At 46.7% G+C, this 16,444-nt stretch overlaps 1 protein-coding gene across 1 annotated transcript; it reads right to left on the bottom strand.

The window, feature by feature from the left end:
- Positions 1-6,341: 6,341 nt before the first annotated feature.
- Positions 6,342-14,256, bottom strand: Riiad1 (regulatory subunit of type II PKA R-subunit (RIIa) domain containing 1). Its single transcript, XM_028789806.1, has 5 exons — positions 14,129-14,256; positions 13,471-13,547; positions 8,020-8,066; positions 6,942-7,068; positions 6,342-6,457 (listed from the first exon to the last, which is right to left on the bottom strand). The coding sequence occupies exons 1-4, from the start codon at positions 14,210-14,212 to the stop codon at positions 6,998-7,000; spliced, it is 279 nt and encodes a 92-aa protein (XP_028645639.1). The 5' UTR covers positions 14,213-14,256; the 3' UTR covers positions 6,342-6,457; positions 6,942-6,997.
- Positions 14,257-16,444: the final 2,188 nt, after the last annotated feature.

Here is a 16,444-nt window from a genome sequence, read left to right as displayed (position 1 = left end):
TGAATGTATGTCTGTGTACCACATGCATGACTATTTAGACCAAAAGAGGGCATTGGATCCCAAGGAACTAGAATTACAGATGGCTGAGAGTTTCCACGTGGGAGTTGGGCAGTCCTGGAAAGGGCCCAGCAGGAACAACCAGGCACCAAAGGTTCAGCCACACATGGAGTTGGCTCCTGGGCAAGTCCTGAAGGTAGGTTCTGAAAAGATACCTCAGCCTCTACTGCAGAACCTTTAAAAGAAGGGGAATTCCTCCATATGACATCTTCTTGCCCTGACTACCTTAATATGGTATGCCTCATAGTTTGACTTCTTGTTCAGAGTAGCCAGCTGAAGAGAAAAGCCACACAATGGTATACTCCGAAGCCTTTTCTGATACGTGTGGTCAAGAGTGTGCTGTGAGTGTTGTGTTTTATTTTGAAACTGTACTTTATCTGCCTTCACTCACAGACTGTTAATTCCCTGAGGGAAGTGTGTGCCCAAGACTTTGCATCACACTTATGTGATGGGGCCTGATATTTGATAAATGGTCACAGAAATAAATAATAATGAAGGGGAATCAACTCCTCAGCTGTGTTTACGAAGCAAGCATTTGGGGCTGGAGAAATGGCTTGCTGGTCAAGAGCACTTACTGTTTCTGAGAACCCAGGTTCAATTCCCAGTACCAGCATGACAGCTCACAGCGGTCTATACCTTTGAAGGAGTTCTAGACTGCCAGGAGATTGGTACCCTCTTCTGGCCTCTGCAGGTATCAGACACACACACACGGTGAACATACACACGTGCATGCTGTTAGCGTACAGGTGATTCCGCTGGCTCGCCTTCAGGGACCTGACAGCGGCTTATGTCATCGCCAGGTGCACCAGGTGTGTGTGGCGATAAAAGGGCCCCAGCACGCAAAGCTCTGTCTCTGTCTCTGTCTCTCTCTGCCACTCTCTCTTTCCAGCATTCTCTTCCTCTTTCTGTTCTCTGCACTCACCCCACCTCTCTCCCTCTCTGCCCTCATGGCTCTGCTCCCATCTGCTTGTCTACCTGTGCACTCAAACCCCTTCCCCAGGTCCTCACTCCTCTCCCCTTCCCCAATGAACCCCTTTCACACCAGATCTGTCCCATGGCATAATTTCTCCCAAGGCACACACCTTAGTTTGGCCTGCTAAAAGTACCTTCTCGATGCATTATATTTTGTAACACGTGCAAAACACTCATACACATAAAAGTAGGATAATTTTTTTCTTTTTCTAAAGAGAGGAAGAGAAAGCATCACACTGCCAACAAGTAAAGCCCCAAATATGCAATCTTCCAAGAAACTTTCTATTTCAGAAATCTGAAAATAGGGAGCTGGAAATGGCTCAGGGATTTAAAAACACTTGTTGGTCTTGCAGATCTTCTGGATTCAGTTCCCAGCAACCACATGATGGCTCAGAGCCATCAGTAACTCCAGTTCCAGAGGACCTGATACAAATACAGAATAATTTAAAAGAAAAAAATCTGAAGCTGGGCATGGTGGCACACACCTTTAATCCCAGCACTTGGAAGGCAGAGGCAAGCAGATCTCTGAGTTCGAGGCCAGCCTGGTTTACATAATGAGTTCCAGGACATCCTGGACTGTACAGAGAAAACCCTAGTTTATACAAAACGAATTTTAAAAGGAAGAAAGAAATCTGAAAATATGTGTTATTTCCCACTCATACTCCTGATTCCTCCTCTGCTAGATCTCCCAACTTTGTTGTAGAACGGACTTCTCCTGGTTTCATAGCGAAGCCCACAAGAGGGCAGTAGAAACCAGAGCATCAAGACTGCATGGCCTGGTTTCTAGCCGCTGCCCTGGTTCCACCCTGAGAACTCAATGAGACCACGCCCCCTCAGGCTGCGAGTCCTTGAGGGAAGAGTGTACTTAAGACTTTGCATCATGAATGCATGATGAGTCCTGGGACTTGGTAAATGACTGATCACAGAGATGAGTAATAAATGAAGGGGAGAAATCAACCTCGCAGTAAATGATTTACTGCTCAAGTCCTAGTAAGAGCTACAGCCATTTTGGGGGATGAGGCTCTTGGCACAGAAATTTCTTTAGGTCACTAGGTGGCAAAGCGGGGCCACCTGGATCCATTTAGCAGCTGTTGCCTTCTTCCTAAATATCAGATACCATTTGAACAGCAGTTCCAGAAGCCCCTAACTTTGTAAGCCTAAAAGTTAAATAGATTAATGGAAATGAAAGTATCAGGTCTCCGGAAGCTCTGTCATCTCCCATTCCAAGAGCATGTTCTAAATACTAAATGCTAAATGTTCTTTGCAGTGACCTCTTGTCCTGGTTAGTCTGACACTAAGCTGTCTGGGAAGAGGAACCTCAGATAGCCTGTAGGCGCTGCTGTGGTGCACTTTCTAGATTGATGATTGGTGTCGGAAGGCCTAGCTCACTGTGGATGGTGCTACCTCTGGGTGGTCCTGAGCTGTAGAACAAAGCAAGCTGAGGAAGCCCATGAGCGGCAAGCCAGCAAACAGCATTCCTCCATGGCCTCTGTTTCAAAATTTCTGCCTTGAGCTGATGACTGGAATGTAGAAGCCAAATTGTCCCTCTCCTCCCCAAACCAGAGTATTTTGTTGTTTGTTTTTAAGATTTATTTATTTATTTATTTATTTATTTATTTATGTATAGGAGTGTATGTACATGTACACCTGCATACCAGAACAGAGCGTCGGATCCTAGTGCAGATGTCTGTGAGCCACCATGTGGTTGCTGGAAATTGAACTCAGGACCTCTGGAGGGGCATAGAGTGCTTTTAACCAATGAGCTGTCTCTCTAGTTCCCAGCCAGAGTGTTTTCAAACTAAAGCCAGGCAATGGAGGTGCTTTTAATCACAGCACTCAGGAGGCAGAGGCAGGGGGATCTGTGGGTTAGAAGCCAGCCTGGTCTACAAAGTGAATTCTAGGACAGCCAGGGCTACACGAAGAAACCCTGTCTTGCAAAACAAGACAAAACAAAAACAAAAAGGAAGAAAAGAAAGCTAAAATACTCCTCTAAATCCCGCTTCCCCTTCATGTGTCCCACCTCTAGTTTACTTAGCTGGGTTTTTAAACAGGACTTAATCTTAGTCATTGGCTTAGGGGTCAAAAGAGAGTAGATGGCTCTAGAACACCACCTACACAGGCCATGTGTAGCCTTCCCCATACACCCTTGTCTTGCAGTTCCTTTCAAGCCATATGATCAAATACTGAGACTCTGCTAACTACTGCCCTCAACAAATCTACAATTGCTAGCAGGAAGGTTTGTATTTGAGCTGAGTGTGGTGGTATATACCTGTAATCCTAACACTCAGGGGCTGAGATGGGAAGAGCAGGAGTTTGAGGTCAACCTTGCCAGCATAGCAAGTTTGAGGCCAGCCTGGGCTACATGAGAGAAATTCTGTCTAAAAAAAAAAGGGGGGGTGCAGGCCAGTTGTGGTGGCCCACGCATTTAATCCCAGTATTCAGGAGGCAGACAGAGGAAAGCTGATTTTAGAGTTCGAGGCCAGCCTGGTCTACAGGGCAAGTTCCAGGACAGCCAAGGATACACAAAGAAGCCTTGTCTCAAAAACAAAACAAAAGACATGTTCAGGCAAAGTTGTGGGAGGAAAGAGTTTCATCTCTCAGACCATAAACAACCTTATAGCAGAAGAGACTCTCCTTTCAAGGACCTTGAACACAATCTCCAGCGTAAGAGAAGCCCTACCACCAAGTGGGCGTGCTTTTCTTGGAAAACCTTTGAAATGTATTTCAGGCATATACAGTCTCAGAGGCAACCAAGGGAAGGGGGCTGGAGGACAATGGGAGGAAGAAAATAATACACAATATACCCTGGAGTGGCTAATCTTGGTAGTCAACTCAACTAGATCTGGAATCAATGAAAACCTGAGCAGCTGGGCACACCTGTGAAGGATTTTTCTTGACTGGAGGTGGGAGACCCACCCTAAAACTGGGCTACACCTGGTGGCAGCTCCCAACACAGGCTGTGGGAGAAGGAAGGTCTTGCTCTTTGCTTGTCGCTCTTTATCTTGTCACTGAGGCATTCCTTTGCTGGCGTTAGAACCTGGTTCTTTGTGATTCCCAAAGAGACCAAAGACCTAGGAACCCTTCAGGACTCTAGCACTGGAGTGGGACCGCTGGGACATCCAGTCCTGTGGACTGAACAACCACTGAATTCTTAGCCTTTCTGTCAGGAGAGAGCCACGTAGCCTGTAAGCCTCTCGTGTGTGTGTGTGTGTGTGTGTGTGTGTGTGTGTGTGTGTGTGTGAGTTCATTCTATCAGTTCTGTTTCTTTAGAGAATCCTGACTAACACATACATGTATACACATATAACAGTGAAACCATTTCTTCGTATGGCCACTTTAAAAGTCATATAAAACAGGGAGTTCAAAGCACTGGCTGCTCTTCCAGAGGACCTGAGTTCAATTCCCAGCATTCATATGGTGGCTCACAATGTCTGTAACTCCAGTTCCAGGGTCTCTCACCCCGTTTTCTGGCTTATTTGAGTACCAAGCACACATATGATGCATAGACTTACATGCAGGCAAAACACTCATATGCATGAAATATAACTTTAAAATGTATTTTTAAAAAGAACAAAAGAGGGGACAAACATTTCCTCATTGCTATCAGAGAACCTTCCACCCAACAACAAGCTGTTAGGTACCCCATCAGCATTATAGCAGGCATTCAAGCACCTCAGATTTCCCTGCTCCCTAACCCCATCTTCTCAGGTTCTCACTGGGGTGGGCCCAGGAGATCTAATACAATAGCTCACATAAAAAGGCCTCACTGTGTGTATGTTTTCTGATCCAAGCTTTCTTTGGTTTTTTTTTTAAGATTTGTTTTTACTGTTTTAATTATGTGTGTAGTGGGGGAAGGGAGTATGTGCACGTGAATGCAGGTCAGAGACGTCGTCGGAGCTGGGGTTACAAGTAGTTAGTTGTAAGTTGCCTGATACGGGTACTGGGAATCAGACTCAGAGCTTTAGGAAAAGCAATCGGTGCCCTTAGCCACTGAGCCATCTCTCTAGCCCTGTGTTTGTTTGTATGTTTGTGACAGGGCCACAAGCTGTATCCACACTCACAGCACACATGTGGAGGCCAACGGGCAGCCTCGGGGGTTGTTCTCCTGCCACCATCCACTTTATCTTTTATTTTTGAAACAGGCTCTTTCATTGACTGGAACTCACCTACTAAGTTAGGCTGGCTTACCAGGAAACGCCAGAAATCCACCTGCCTCCACTCCCCCAGTGCTGGGGTTATAAGTGCACACCACCACACTTGGGGTTTTTAACATGTGAGCTCTGAACTCAGGTCCTCCAGCTTACAAAGCAAGCGATTCACTTTCTCCAGCCCCCTTTTCATGTATTTCCTGAGCAAGGACAGCTCTGTCCATGCCAGAGATGCTGAAGTATAATTCTGAAAGCACAGAAATAACTCCTCTAGAGCCAGGTGTAGCAGCAAGTGCCCATAATCCCCAGTACCTTCAAAGCCATCACTGAGGCAGGAGGATCATGGTAAATTTGAGGTCAGCCTGAGATACAGAGTGAGACTCTTTCTTAAAACAAAACAAAACCAACCTCTGAGGGTTCCAGTTCATAACTTACATGGTTCCGAGTCTTCCTGTTCCCTTGCCCTTTTTACCACTGCAAGTGAGGGCAGCTAGGAACAAGGGAATACAAACAACACTCAGCCTGGGCTTCTGTTGCCATGGTGATGTTGACACATGAAACACAGGAGAGCTCCTTTATACAGTGGAGTCAGCTGACTGCAGAGGCCAAAGACTGAGTCAAGAAGCCTGAAAAATGCACCAACACCGCACGCACGTGCACACACACACGCACACACGGCTCCTAAACACGCTACCATTTGGACCATCTTTCAGCCTCTTAGCCAGACATCAAATAGATGACTGGCTTGCTCCTAAAGTCCCCAAGAACAAAGTCCTCTACCTCCTCAGCCATCTGTCAGGTGTATACGTTCAATACTCATGGGCCTCTTGAGTTTTCAATGTCTGTCCATCTCTCTTGATATCCTTCCAGCCCAGTTTTTCTCACTATTGTTTCTATGGAAAGCAAAATAAATCACCACCTTATATTTGAGAAGGTCACAGAAGATAGGATGCTGAAGTATGGACCCGCTTGTTTTCATTATGCCATAACTAACTATGGCTTGCTCAGTACCCCCCAACTTTGTGGTTTGATCAGTGTCTGGAGTGGGAACGGTCCCTGGTATCCCATACCCCTGACCACCTCAAGGAGAAAAGGGTTCGAGCCAGGCACAGCAGTCATCCATGCACAGTGCTCCCCTCCTTTCAAATGAAAATCAGACAGAAGACAGGCAGGTCTGGATTTAATGAGGATCTTAAAGGCCCCGTGATGGGACAAGGTCCACACAGCTCGGAAGCCCACACTGATAACAACACTGCTCGCTCTCAGGACTCCAGACGACCCTGCAAAACACAAGTGGTTTCACTAGATTAGAACTGTGGCCTTTCCCACCTCACGTTGAGAAAAAAGAAAGAAAAAAAACCTCTCCAGCCTTCATAATGGTTTCAGGGATCATCCTGCCTGTCGGGGGAAGAGGCGATAAAACATGCTATGGCCTTCAGGGCTAATCTTGATGTACAAGGCTGTTGGAAGACTGTAGGAGGGGCTTTGCTCCAAGAGTCTGAGGACTCCTCGCCTCTAGGCTCAGGAAAGGACTTGGTACTGACTCTCCTGCCCCCGCCCCACCCCCAGGACACCTTCCATATCCATCTCCCAATCCACTTCACTAGCCAAAGACAAGGCTAGGCCTCCAGTCACAGCCTCTGTCCCCTAGACTGTCAGGAAGTGGCCTGCTTTTATCACATTGCTGTTTCTCCACTCGAAGTCTTTCACAGCCTGGACCCATAAACCGGTGTTGCTCTTCACAAGAGTGAGGCTAACACCCACCCAAGGCTGGATTCCTTCTGGCTTCTCCCAGCAGCGGAGCATTGTGGCTTTGCTAATTAGGTTCCTTTCTTCTCTTTAATTAGCTGCATGTGAATTCTGTTGGGAAGTCTTGGATCCGTGAAATAGTCTGGGACAAAAATCAGAACGAAATCATCATTACTAAAGGGGAAAACCGAGCGACAGCTTACACTGCTAAAATGTCAATGCTCTGTCCTAGCAGGGCTCACTGGTGGTCCCCACTTTACAATACAATCTTGGTGCCCATACTGTCCCTGGCAGCTCCCCCCATGAATGCCAGGAAACCATCCTAGGCAAGGCTTTCTGCTCTTGGCCCATTTGATGTTCCAGGAGTCACCAAGACCCCAGAGATTCTGAGTTTTCTGCCCTGGGTCCATCTTAGGACCTGGTCTCCACTCAGTTGCCATGCAGACCTTTTCTGAGATCACCCACTCCCAGGAGAGGCAGGCTCACAGCAGGCTCACGGCATTCCTCACAGGAGGAATGTGAGTCACAGTGCATCTGCTGTGGCAGCGAAGACCTGCTCAGAACACTGGGCTCCCAGGGTTAACTGCATCAAGACACCCGCCGCAGCTCCTCACTCTGTGTGGTTTGACCTGAAGCCATCTCTGCAGCCAAGTCCATTACAATCACCTGGGGAGCCTTCAAAACCTTGGCTGCTGGGCCCCACACTGGGCTAATTCAATAAAAATCTCTAGAGGTGGGGCCTGAGCACCAGTATTGTTTTAAAAGCTCCCCAGCTGGTTTTAGTGGGCAGCCTGGGTCAGAAATCACTTTGAGATCCCCACCCCCATAGACTAAGGACTGCCTGACTCTCCTTTGGGAATCTCAAAATTCTTAATCCTCACCAAGTCAGAAGTCCTGCCCTAGTGCCGCTCTGGCCTCATTTTGAGAAAAAAGACAAAAGAATGAAAAGGCCTTCCAAAAACAGCTCCTGTGAGGGACATCAGGTGAAAACAGAACCCAGACTTCACAGAAAGCCCCGGGGTTGTCCAACTCTAGATCCCCAATTCTGCTTCTTGTACTGACATGTGGGACGCCCCAATGCCACCATACTCACATGCAGCAAATTCAAGAATGTTGTCTGGTCTTTTCAGAAACATTTCTCTGTAAAACATTAAAAAAGGAGAAGGAGGAGAAGGAGGAGAAGGAGAAGGAGGGAGGAGATAAACGGGGGCCATGCGGCTACGGCCACTGCCCCATCTTACTCTTTGGGAAGCAGATTAATGACAGGCCTCCCCTTCTAGATCAGGAAGTCTTAGACAAACAAAGAAACAAACAAACATGAGGCAAGGAATAAAACAATGGAGTGGCTGGGCATGGTGACCATGCTTTTAATCTGGGCACTCAGGAGACACGGGCAGGTGGATCTCTGTACAGTCCAGGCCAGTCTGGTCTACACAGGGAGACCCTGTCTCAAAAGAACACAAACCAAACATCTAAACAGCAATACATAATAAATAAACCTAAGCCATATTCATTCCACAGAGGAGCTGTGGAGTGGGCAGGTAGGGCTTTGTCATCTGACACACTCACACACTCAGGACCAAGCAGATGTGAAGAGTATCTTCCAGGTCTTCAAGAGGTCCATGCTGAATGGACACAATGCAACCACATAATGGTCTGAGGAAGTTTATCCATGGATTCCCCAAGACCAAGGAGACAGTAAACAAGCTTAACATTTTTTTAAGGACTTGAGATGGGTTATTAGCTCTGCTACACAGCTGACAGACATGGAGGTAATGACAAAATCTCAATGCAACCAGGGTACTGGAAATGACTGACAGAACAGAAAGTTTCACAGTTCATAAGACATGCTTACTAATACTATCTCACTTTATGACATCCCTGTAAGTGATCATTGTATCCCTATTTTACTTATAAAGAAAATTCTTAATCCTCACCAAAAGAAGTCCTGCTCCGGTGCCACTCTGGCCTCATTTTGAGAAAAAGACAGGAAAATGAAAAGGCCTTCCAAAAAACATCTCCTGTGAGGGACATCACAGGAAACCTCAAGGTTAGTCATACGCCCAAGTTCATACAGACAGCAAAGAAAGGCAAGGCCCAGGTCTTGTGTCTCCAGTGCCAGAGGTCCCTATGGTGATTTCCTGGTCACAGGCTATCTGTCCTGGCTGACTTCTTCCTGAGAAAGCCCGCACTCAAGGCTTAATAATTTTGTTTCATTCCTCCTTTGGTTCAATTAGACAATTACTGAGTATAAATTACATGTAAGTAACTACAATATATGAGGAATGATTTTAAAGGAAGAGAAGAAGAGAAAAAGACAGGGGCTAGGGAGATGACTCAGTAGCAAAGAACACTTGCTGCCCAAGCATGAGAACCTGAATTTCCAGCATCCACATCAAAATCTAAGCCATGACCTGGTGCCAGTGACCCCAGCATGGAGATGATCAGAGGTACAGGGATCACTGGGGCTTGCCAGTGTCCAGCCTCAATCTAGATTCTGTGAATAAGGCATAGAGCATTCTGGCCTCCACATACTTGTCCATGGACACACATACGCATACATACACATATGCATATATACATACACACATACACATGTGCACACACATGAGTACACACACATACACATGCATATACACATACATACATATACACACATGCACATGCATGCACTCAAGCACACAATAAACATAACCCTGCCTCAATTAACTTATAGGCAAAAGAAAATGGGTGAGTTTCCCAAAAGGCTAAGGAACCTCAAGTAAGTGCTCAATTGCACCTTGGGAGGGAAGACTGGAAACTGAAAGCAGGACCCTAAAACCCTTCACAGAGTAATTGGATTGAAAGGGACCCTTGTGAGACAAATGAGATTTAACTAGCAAAAATAAAAGTTGAGAGACAAGAACACTCCAGGTCCAGGGAAATAAATAGCAAGACCAAACAAAGCCCAGAGATGGAAACAGTCCTGTGTCATGTGTGATTGACTGCTCTGTGTCCTGTGTGAGACTGCCTTGGGGTTAGCAGCTGGGTTGTATCTGCTGTTACATCCCCAGAGTCCAGGAGAGCACTCAGGGGTGTCTGCCTGGGCTCTGTGGGCTTAAGGAATAACTAGAAAGGCTGACTGGTTGGCATACAGACATGCGTAGTGGAGGAGACATGAAGTGCTTGCACTGGGATGGGTGGCAGAGCATGTGCTAAGCACAAGGCACCACGGTGCCTGGCACTGTGAAAAAGAAGGGGCAATAGCTTGTTTCTACATCTGGAGTGTGACCATGCATGGGAAAGTCTGTCCACTTACAGCTTGTCACTTGTCTCTATATTTCAACAGGTTGTTTGAAAACAAACAGAAAAGGCAACACTGAAGAGCCACTCGAGAGTCTTCCAGACAAGGGGTGATAGAGCTGTAGGAAGACTTGTCTGCCTAAGCTTTCAAGGATGCTGCAGCTCCAGCCCCGAGTCTGAGGTTTCTGGGTACCTAAAACAGGTTTGGTCCCTGAACTTCGAATTTCTAAGGTCCAGATTGAAGGTATTAAGTGCACTGTATTTCTGAGGGGTGGGGGCTAAAAGGCCACAAATCACAGAATCCAGAAACCCCAATCTGAAGATGCTCTTCCCAATGGGAACAGTTCACAGCTTCATCCGGCTTGCACATCAGGAGCGCACTCCAGGGACAGGCCTGAACAGGCAAGCTGCCTTCACTTAGCCCTTCCTTCTCCTTCCTCTTCACAGAGAGGCCAGGAGGGGTAGAACTGCAGGGCAGCAAAGCCACTGGGCTCAACTGCTTGGCCTTGGGTGGAGGAAAGGGAGGAAAAGGAAGGCTTTGGGGTCTGCAGGGATACTGCAGAGCTGGTCCCAGATGCCTCATCTCTTCCTGGAAACTTCCTAGACAAACAGACACAGGGCCACCCAGAATTCCACCCTCTCATTCACCACTCAGCATTCTAACCCCTTGTTTGTGAATGATGCCATCTAACACAGGGGTCTCAGTGGGTTGTTTGTTTGTTTGTTTGTTTGTTTGTTTTTTAATTTCTCTGCCAGAACAATACCCAGCTCAGACTGTAAGCTCCCAGGACTGGAGCCATGCTGTTTTTTATTTCCCTTTAGAATAAAAAATGCAAACATCATCCCCACATCTGACACCAGCAGATGACTCTGAAATATCTTTTTTTTTTTTTAAGACAGGTTCCCTGTATGTGGCCTTGGCTGGTCTGGATCTCACTATATAGACCAGATGGCACCTTGAACTCACAGAGATCTGCTTTCTCTGCCTTCTGGGATTAAAAGTGTGCCCCAGCCCAGCCAGCTTGGCACATAATATCATCTGGCCTGGCTAGACTGAATCTGCCCTTCACAGAGGCCAGGTTTCCACGTTCACTAACCCCTTCCAACCTACTGTGTGAATCCCTACTGTGTGAATCTGAAGCTCCTTGGAGAAAAGGCAAAAATATGAAGACTAGTAAGACCCAAGGAAAAGCAAAGGGCCTGGGAAACCCCTAGGACTTGGGCTTGAACCCAGGTCTTCACACAGCTCCGTGTGCGTCTGTCCATACAGCACTGTGTGGTGGAAATGACCAGGGGGCGGGATCCTTGGTCAGCAGCTTGAGGAATGTACTTCCCATCTGAGCTTAACTTGTCTCATTTGCAGAAATGGAAACACTAGGAGCTGTCTTCTGTCTTTCTAAGATTTATTTTTACTTGATGTGTATGAGTGTTTTGTTTGCATGTATGTAGATGTACTACATGCATCTCTGACACCTGAGGAAGCCAGAAGTTGTCAGAACCCCTAGAGCTGGAGCTACAGGCTGTTAGCCACCCTGTGAGTACTGGGAACTGAGCCAAGGTCCTATGTAAGAGCAGCAAGTGGGCTTAACTTCTGAGCCATCTCTCCAGCCCCCATAAAATGGCTTTTAAAAAACAATAATGGGCTGGGTATGTGACATACACCTTTAATCTAGCACTCAGGAGGCAGAGGTGGGCAGATCTCTGAGTTTGAGGCCAGCCTGGTCTACATAATGAGTTCCAGGACAGCCAGAGCTATATAATTAAACTCTGTCTCAGAATCATCATTACTTCTCTTTTATAGCATCACTGGGGAGGGGGCTTGTCAGCAAAATGTTACCAAGATGCCACCACAGTGTAAATACGTGGAGACACATATGGTACCACCAGCTTGGAACATTAGACCAGTAACATAGACCAAAGATTGGCATCACCATCACAATGCAGTTTGGTGACCACCGATGTGGGCAGACAAAATGGTACCTAGCAGTGGACACCAGCGCTCCTTTAACTGCACTAACTTGGCCGAAGTCAAACAGAATTCAAGCTCTTGTCTCTGTGTTGCTCCATGATTCCTCAGTTCTTTGCCTGTTACCCCATTAGGAGATTGAGACAAGATTTCACTATGTAGCCCTGGCTGGACCTCTCTATGTAGATCAAACTGGCCTTCAACTCACAGAAATCCACCTGTCTCTGGCCCCCATGTGCTGGAATTAAAGGCATGTGCCATATCCAGTCAGTGTCTTAGATCCAACGCCCTCAACACTTGGCCTCTCTGCATTCTCAGATTTTTCCATTTAGATGGAATATCCTGAAGAAACCTGTTCTGGACACCTGGGAAATTTAATTTTTTTGTTTATTGATCTTTGGCTTTTTGAGAGAAGGTTTTACTCTGTCATCAGCCTGGCATTGAATTCAAAATCCTCCTGCCTTTGACTCCCAAATTGTGGGACCATGAGATTGCCATCAAATGTGAAAAATAGTAATATTTTGCCTTGATATTTTTCTCTTTTTCTTTGGTTTTTAGAAATAGGGTCTCACTAATGCAGTCCAGGCTGGCCTTGAACTTGTGAGCCTCTTGTCTCAGCTCCCAAAGTGCTGAGCCCCTATACCTTGGCTCCTTGTCATTTTTCTACAGTGTTCTCAGGTAGGCAAAGGTGCACTATTGGAACCCTTCCTCCTGTGGGTGGGAGCAGTGTTTTACACTGATGCCTGCCTGCTGTCCCCCAATGCCACACTCCCTCTCCCGGTGACATGCAATGTATGTTTGTCTTTAGAGTTGAATCGAATGAACATTTGCATTTTAAAGAGTGCAGAGATAACTGAAGAAAATTCACAAGTGTCAGAGTTACAGAAGGTTGACCTTTAGGAATTCCCTGACTTTTAAGAGGTCAAAACCAAGATGCACTTGTGCGTTTGTGTAGTTCCAAACATCTGGGATGGTGCAGGTGAGAGAATCCTCACAAGTTTAAGGCTAGCCTATGCTACGTAATGAGTTTGAGTTCAAAGCCACCCTTGGCTATATGAGATGAGACCTTGTTTTTAAAAATCAATAAATAAATCAAAGGAAGAAGAAACAGGCTTACTGTTGTTTTTGTTTTGAGTCTAGGTCTCGCTGTGTAGCTCAGGCTGGCCTCAAACTGAAGGCTCTCCCTGAGTGTGGCAATTAGAGAGTGACTAAAGAAAGAGGCACATGTATTAATGCACTCATCTATTCCCAGTCAGATTTGGTAAAGTCCCAAAGCCAGCCTGTCCAACCACCTACCTGAAGAAGCTGCTAATGAGCAGCGACACCTCCTTGTGAGTTCTCAAGTACTTTTCATTTGCAATCCGCGTCTGGATCTGAGGGCCAACAACCAAGAGTCAAGATCTAGTGAGACAGATCCAGGATTCAACCCTTGAAGGCCCTGTGACGGTGTGTGGGGTGCGGGGGATGGGACATAAGCCAGGTCTTTCCCTGGAGTGCTTGAAAGCTATCTTTGGATTTTCTCTTGAGGTAACCTCATTTCTTTTCTCTTCAGGAAGAGATTCATATTGCCTGGGCTGGTCTGGAACTTGCTGAAGCTGGCCTTGAACTCCTGATCCTCTTTTCTCTACCTAAGGAGTGCTGGTTTTTGCGGGTGGGGATGGGGATGAGGGGGTGAAGGGGATAGGAACCCAGCAGTCTGTGCATGCCAGGCAAGCACTCCACCAACTAAGCTACACCCCCGGTCGTTTCTCTGGACAGACCCCCCATTTGGTTCGCCTTGCACTTTCAAATGCCTGGTGGGTTAGGTTCAGGGTCACTCCATCTAGTCCTCTGGCACTCAGCTAGGGGACAGGCCCCGCTCCCCTTTCCCGGGACCCTCCTCCTTGTCTGAGGGACTTCAGACTTGAGCTTAACTTTGATAGAAATGAGTTTTAGGCGAAGCCGACTCACGCACCTTGAAGTCTCTCAACTGCTCCAGCTGCTCCGGGCTCAGCGTTCCCGGATCTGCCTTCACTAGCCCTTTGCGTCCTGACTCCATCAAGCTGCACTCGGTTGTCTAGGCGACAAGCTGCCGAGTAACGAAGACCCGCCCCGCTGTCCGCCCCGCCCCTCTCTAAAACCAATCCCTTCCAGGCAGGGAAGGCAGAATCCCATCGAGGGAAGCAAGGCCACTCTGTAGCTAAATCAACTTGGATTTGGGGTCTTCAGGGGAGTAGTTTTCTCAGACTTAAAGACTGAGCTGAACTGTATATGAAATGAGCCTTTCTTCTTGATCTCACTCGACCTCAAATCGTGCATTTACTTAGCTAGAGGAAACCACAGAAGAAAATTCCTAGCGCAGGGTCCTCCAGAATCCAGCTCCCAACTTGGGCAGACGCTGTGCTTGCCGAAAGAAATCCAGGCTTCTTCTCTTCCCTCTGGCCCAGAAGCCAAGCATCCCATCTGTTCTGTAGACAGACACTAGATATTGAAGTCCTGGATTCCTAAAATATGAAAGCGCCCCAGAGCATGGTGGGAGCCACGCTCTGTCATTCTCAAACTCAGAATGCTGGACCGGGGCAGCACTCTGTGGCAGAATTTCCCTTCTTGGAATGACTTCCTCAGGTAGATTAATTTTCTCTTCACCTTAGGCTACTCATAAATTGTAAATTACCCCCTCTCTCCTCCCTCTCTCTCTCTCTCTCTCTCTCTCTCTCTCTCTCTCTCTCTCTCAGCTGAATATAAACTAACTGGCTGCAAGATTTGTTCTAGTATCTAATTTAGAAGGGTAAGTGAAACATACAACCACGGTTCTCAAAATAGTTGCCTGGAAAGGGTAGGAGCCTGTCTGTCAACATGCGCGTGTGTGTGTGTGCACACGAACACACACACACAAGCTTTCCCTGTTCGGAGAGATGGTGCCCAGCAGAAATCTTCAGAGAGGCAGGAGACAGAATCCCAAAAGAGTTTGGGATTCATGAACACTCCCCTCCCTCAACCCTGCCCCATGCCCAAGCCAAGACACAGCAGGAGAAAAAAAGCTAAATGTTAGGCCTCTGCCAGAGCAGCAGAAACACTGTTAACAATCCCAAGCCCGGACGCAGGTGAATCAGGCTGTGACTATAAGCCTCTTCCTAGGGTCCATCTGGGTTAGCAATCGTTTGGGTTTGGGTTGTTTATCTTTTTTTTTTTTTTTTTGAGATTGAGTTAATAGTGAGGGAGATAAGCTGCCATCTGTCAGAACCACTGTTTTCCCAGCTTGTGCAGAGGTTACCCAAGGGTGATAGTTTCTATTGGAGGGAGAGGCTAAGATAAAATGCATAGACTTGAAGCTAGTGTGTCTGGCACAGTCTCTCAGTTCCTGAATGTTTGAAATGTGGCTGTGTTCGATATGCCAGACATTTAGCATACACTCTGGATCCTGAAAACTTAATGGAAGAAAATAATGCAAACCGGCTCAATAACTTTATATGCATATTCAAATATTTTATATTGCATGTTCAAATTGTGTTTTGAAAATAGGTTAAACAGAATCTTTGTGTGCATGCATGTGCGTATGTTATGCACATGTGCATGTGTGTGTTGTACATGTCTGTGTGTTGTGCACATCGAAACAAGAGGTCCTTGTCCCATGTTAGTCACGCACCATTTTACTTTACCCTGAACCTAGGGCTCAGTGACTGACCAGGAAGGCCTGGAGGTGAAGAAATCGCCACCCCAGAGGGAAGCATGGACTCAAGACAGCACCCAACATTTTACATGAGTGCTAAGGATTTGAACTCAGGTCTTCTTGTTTGTGTAGCAAGCACTTTACCTCTGAGCCATCTCCCTAGCCCTTTAAAATGATTTGTAAACAAAACAAAATCTCGCTGTAGCCCTGGCTGGCCTGGAGCTCACTGCATAGACCAGGCTGGTCACAAACTCACAAGAGATTTGCCTATGTCTGCTCCCTACGTGCGGGGATTAAAAGTGTGTACCATCACTCCTAGCTCCATACAATTGTTTTTAAAAGTAATTTCACAAGCTAGACACAGATAGATAGTGGGTCATATCTGTAACCTCAAGTACTTGCAAAGCGGAGGCTGGAAGGTCAGGAATTCATCTTGGGCTACATAGTGAGTTCCAGGCCAGGTTGGGATGCAAGAGACCCTATCCTAAATAAACAAATATATAATTCTTAAAAAGTCAGTAAACAAGCACACACCTTTAGTCCTAGCACTCCTGAGGCAGAGACAAAGAGGGTCTTTGTGAGTTTGAAGCCAGCATTGTGTATGTATCAAGTTCCAGGACA

Source organism: Grammomys surdaster, unplaced genomic scaffold (assembly GCF_004785775.1).
Source record: "Grammomys surdaster isolate TR1022 unplaced genomic scaffold, NIH_TR_1.0 125849, whole genome shotgun sequence".
NCBI lineage: Eukaryota > Metazoa > Chordata > Mammalia > Rodentia > Muridae > Grammomys > Grammomys surdaster.
The sequence above is the reverse complement of the archived record's forward strand: the minus strand, read 5'-3'. Positions and strand labels throughout refer to the sequence as shown.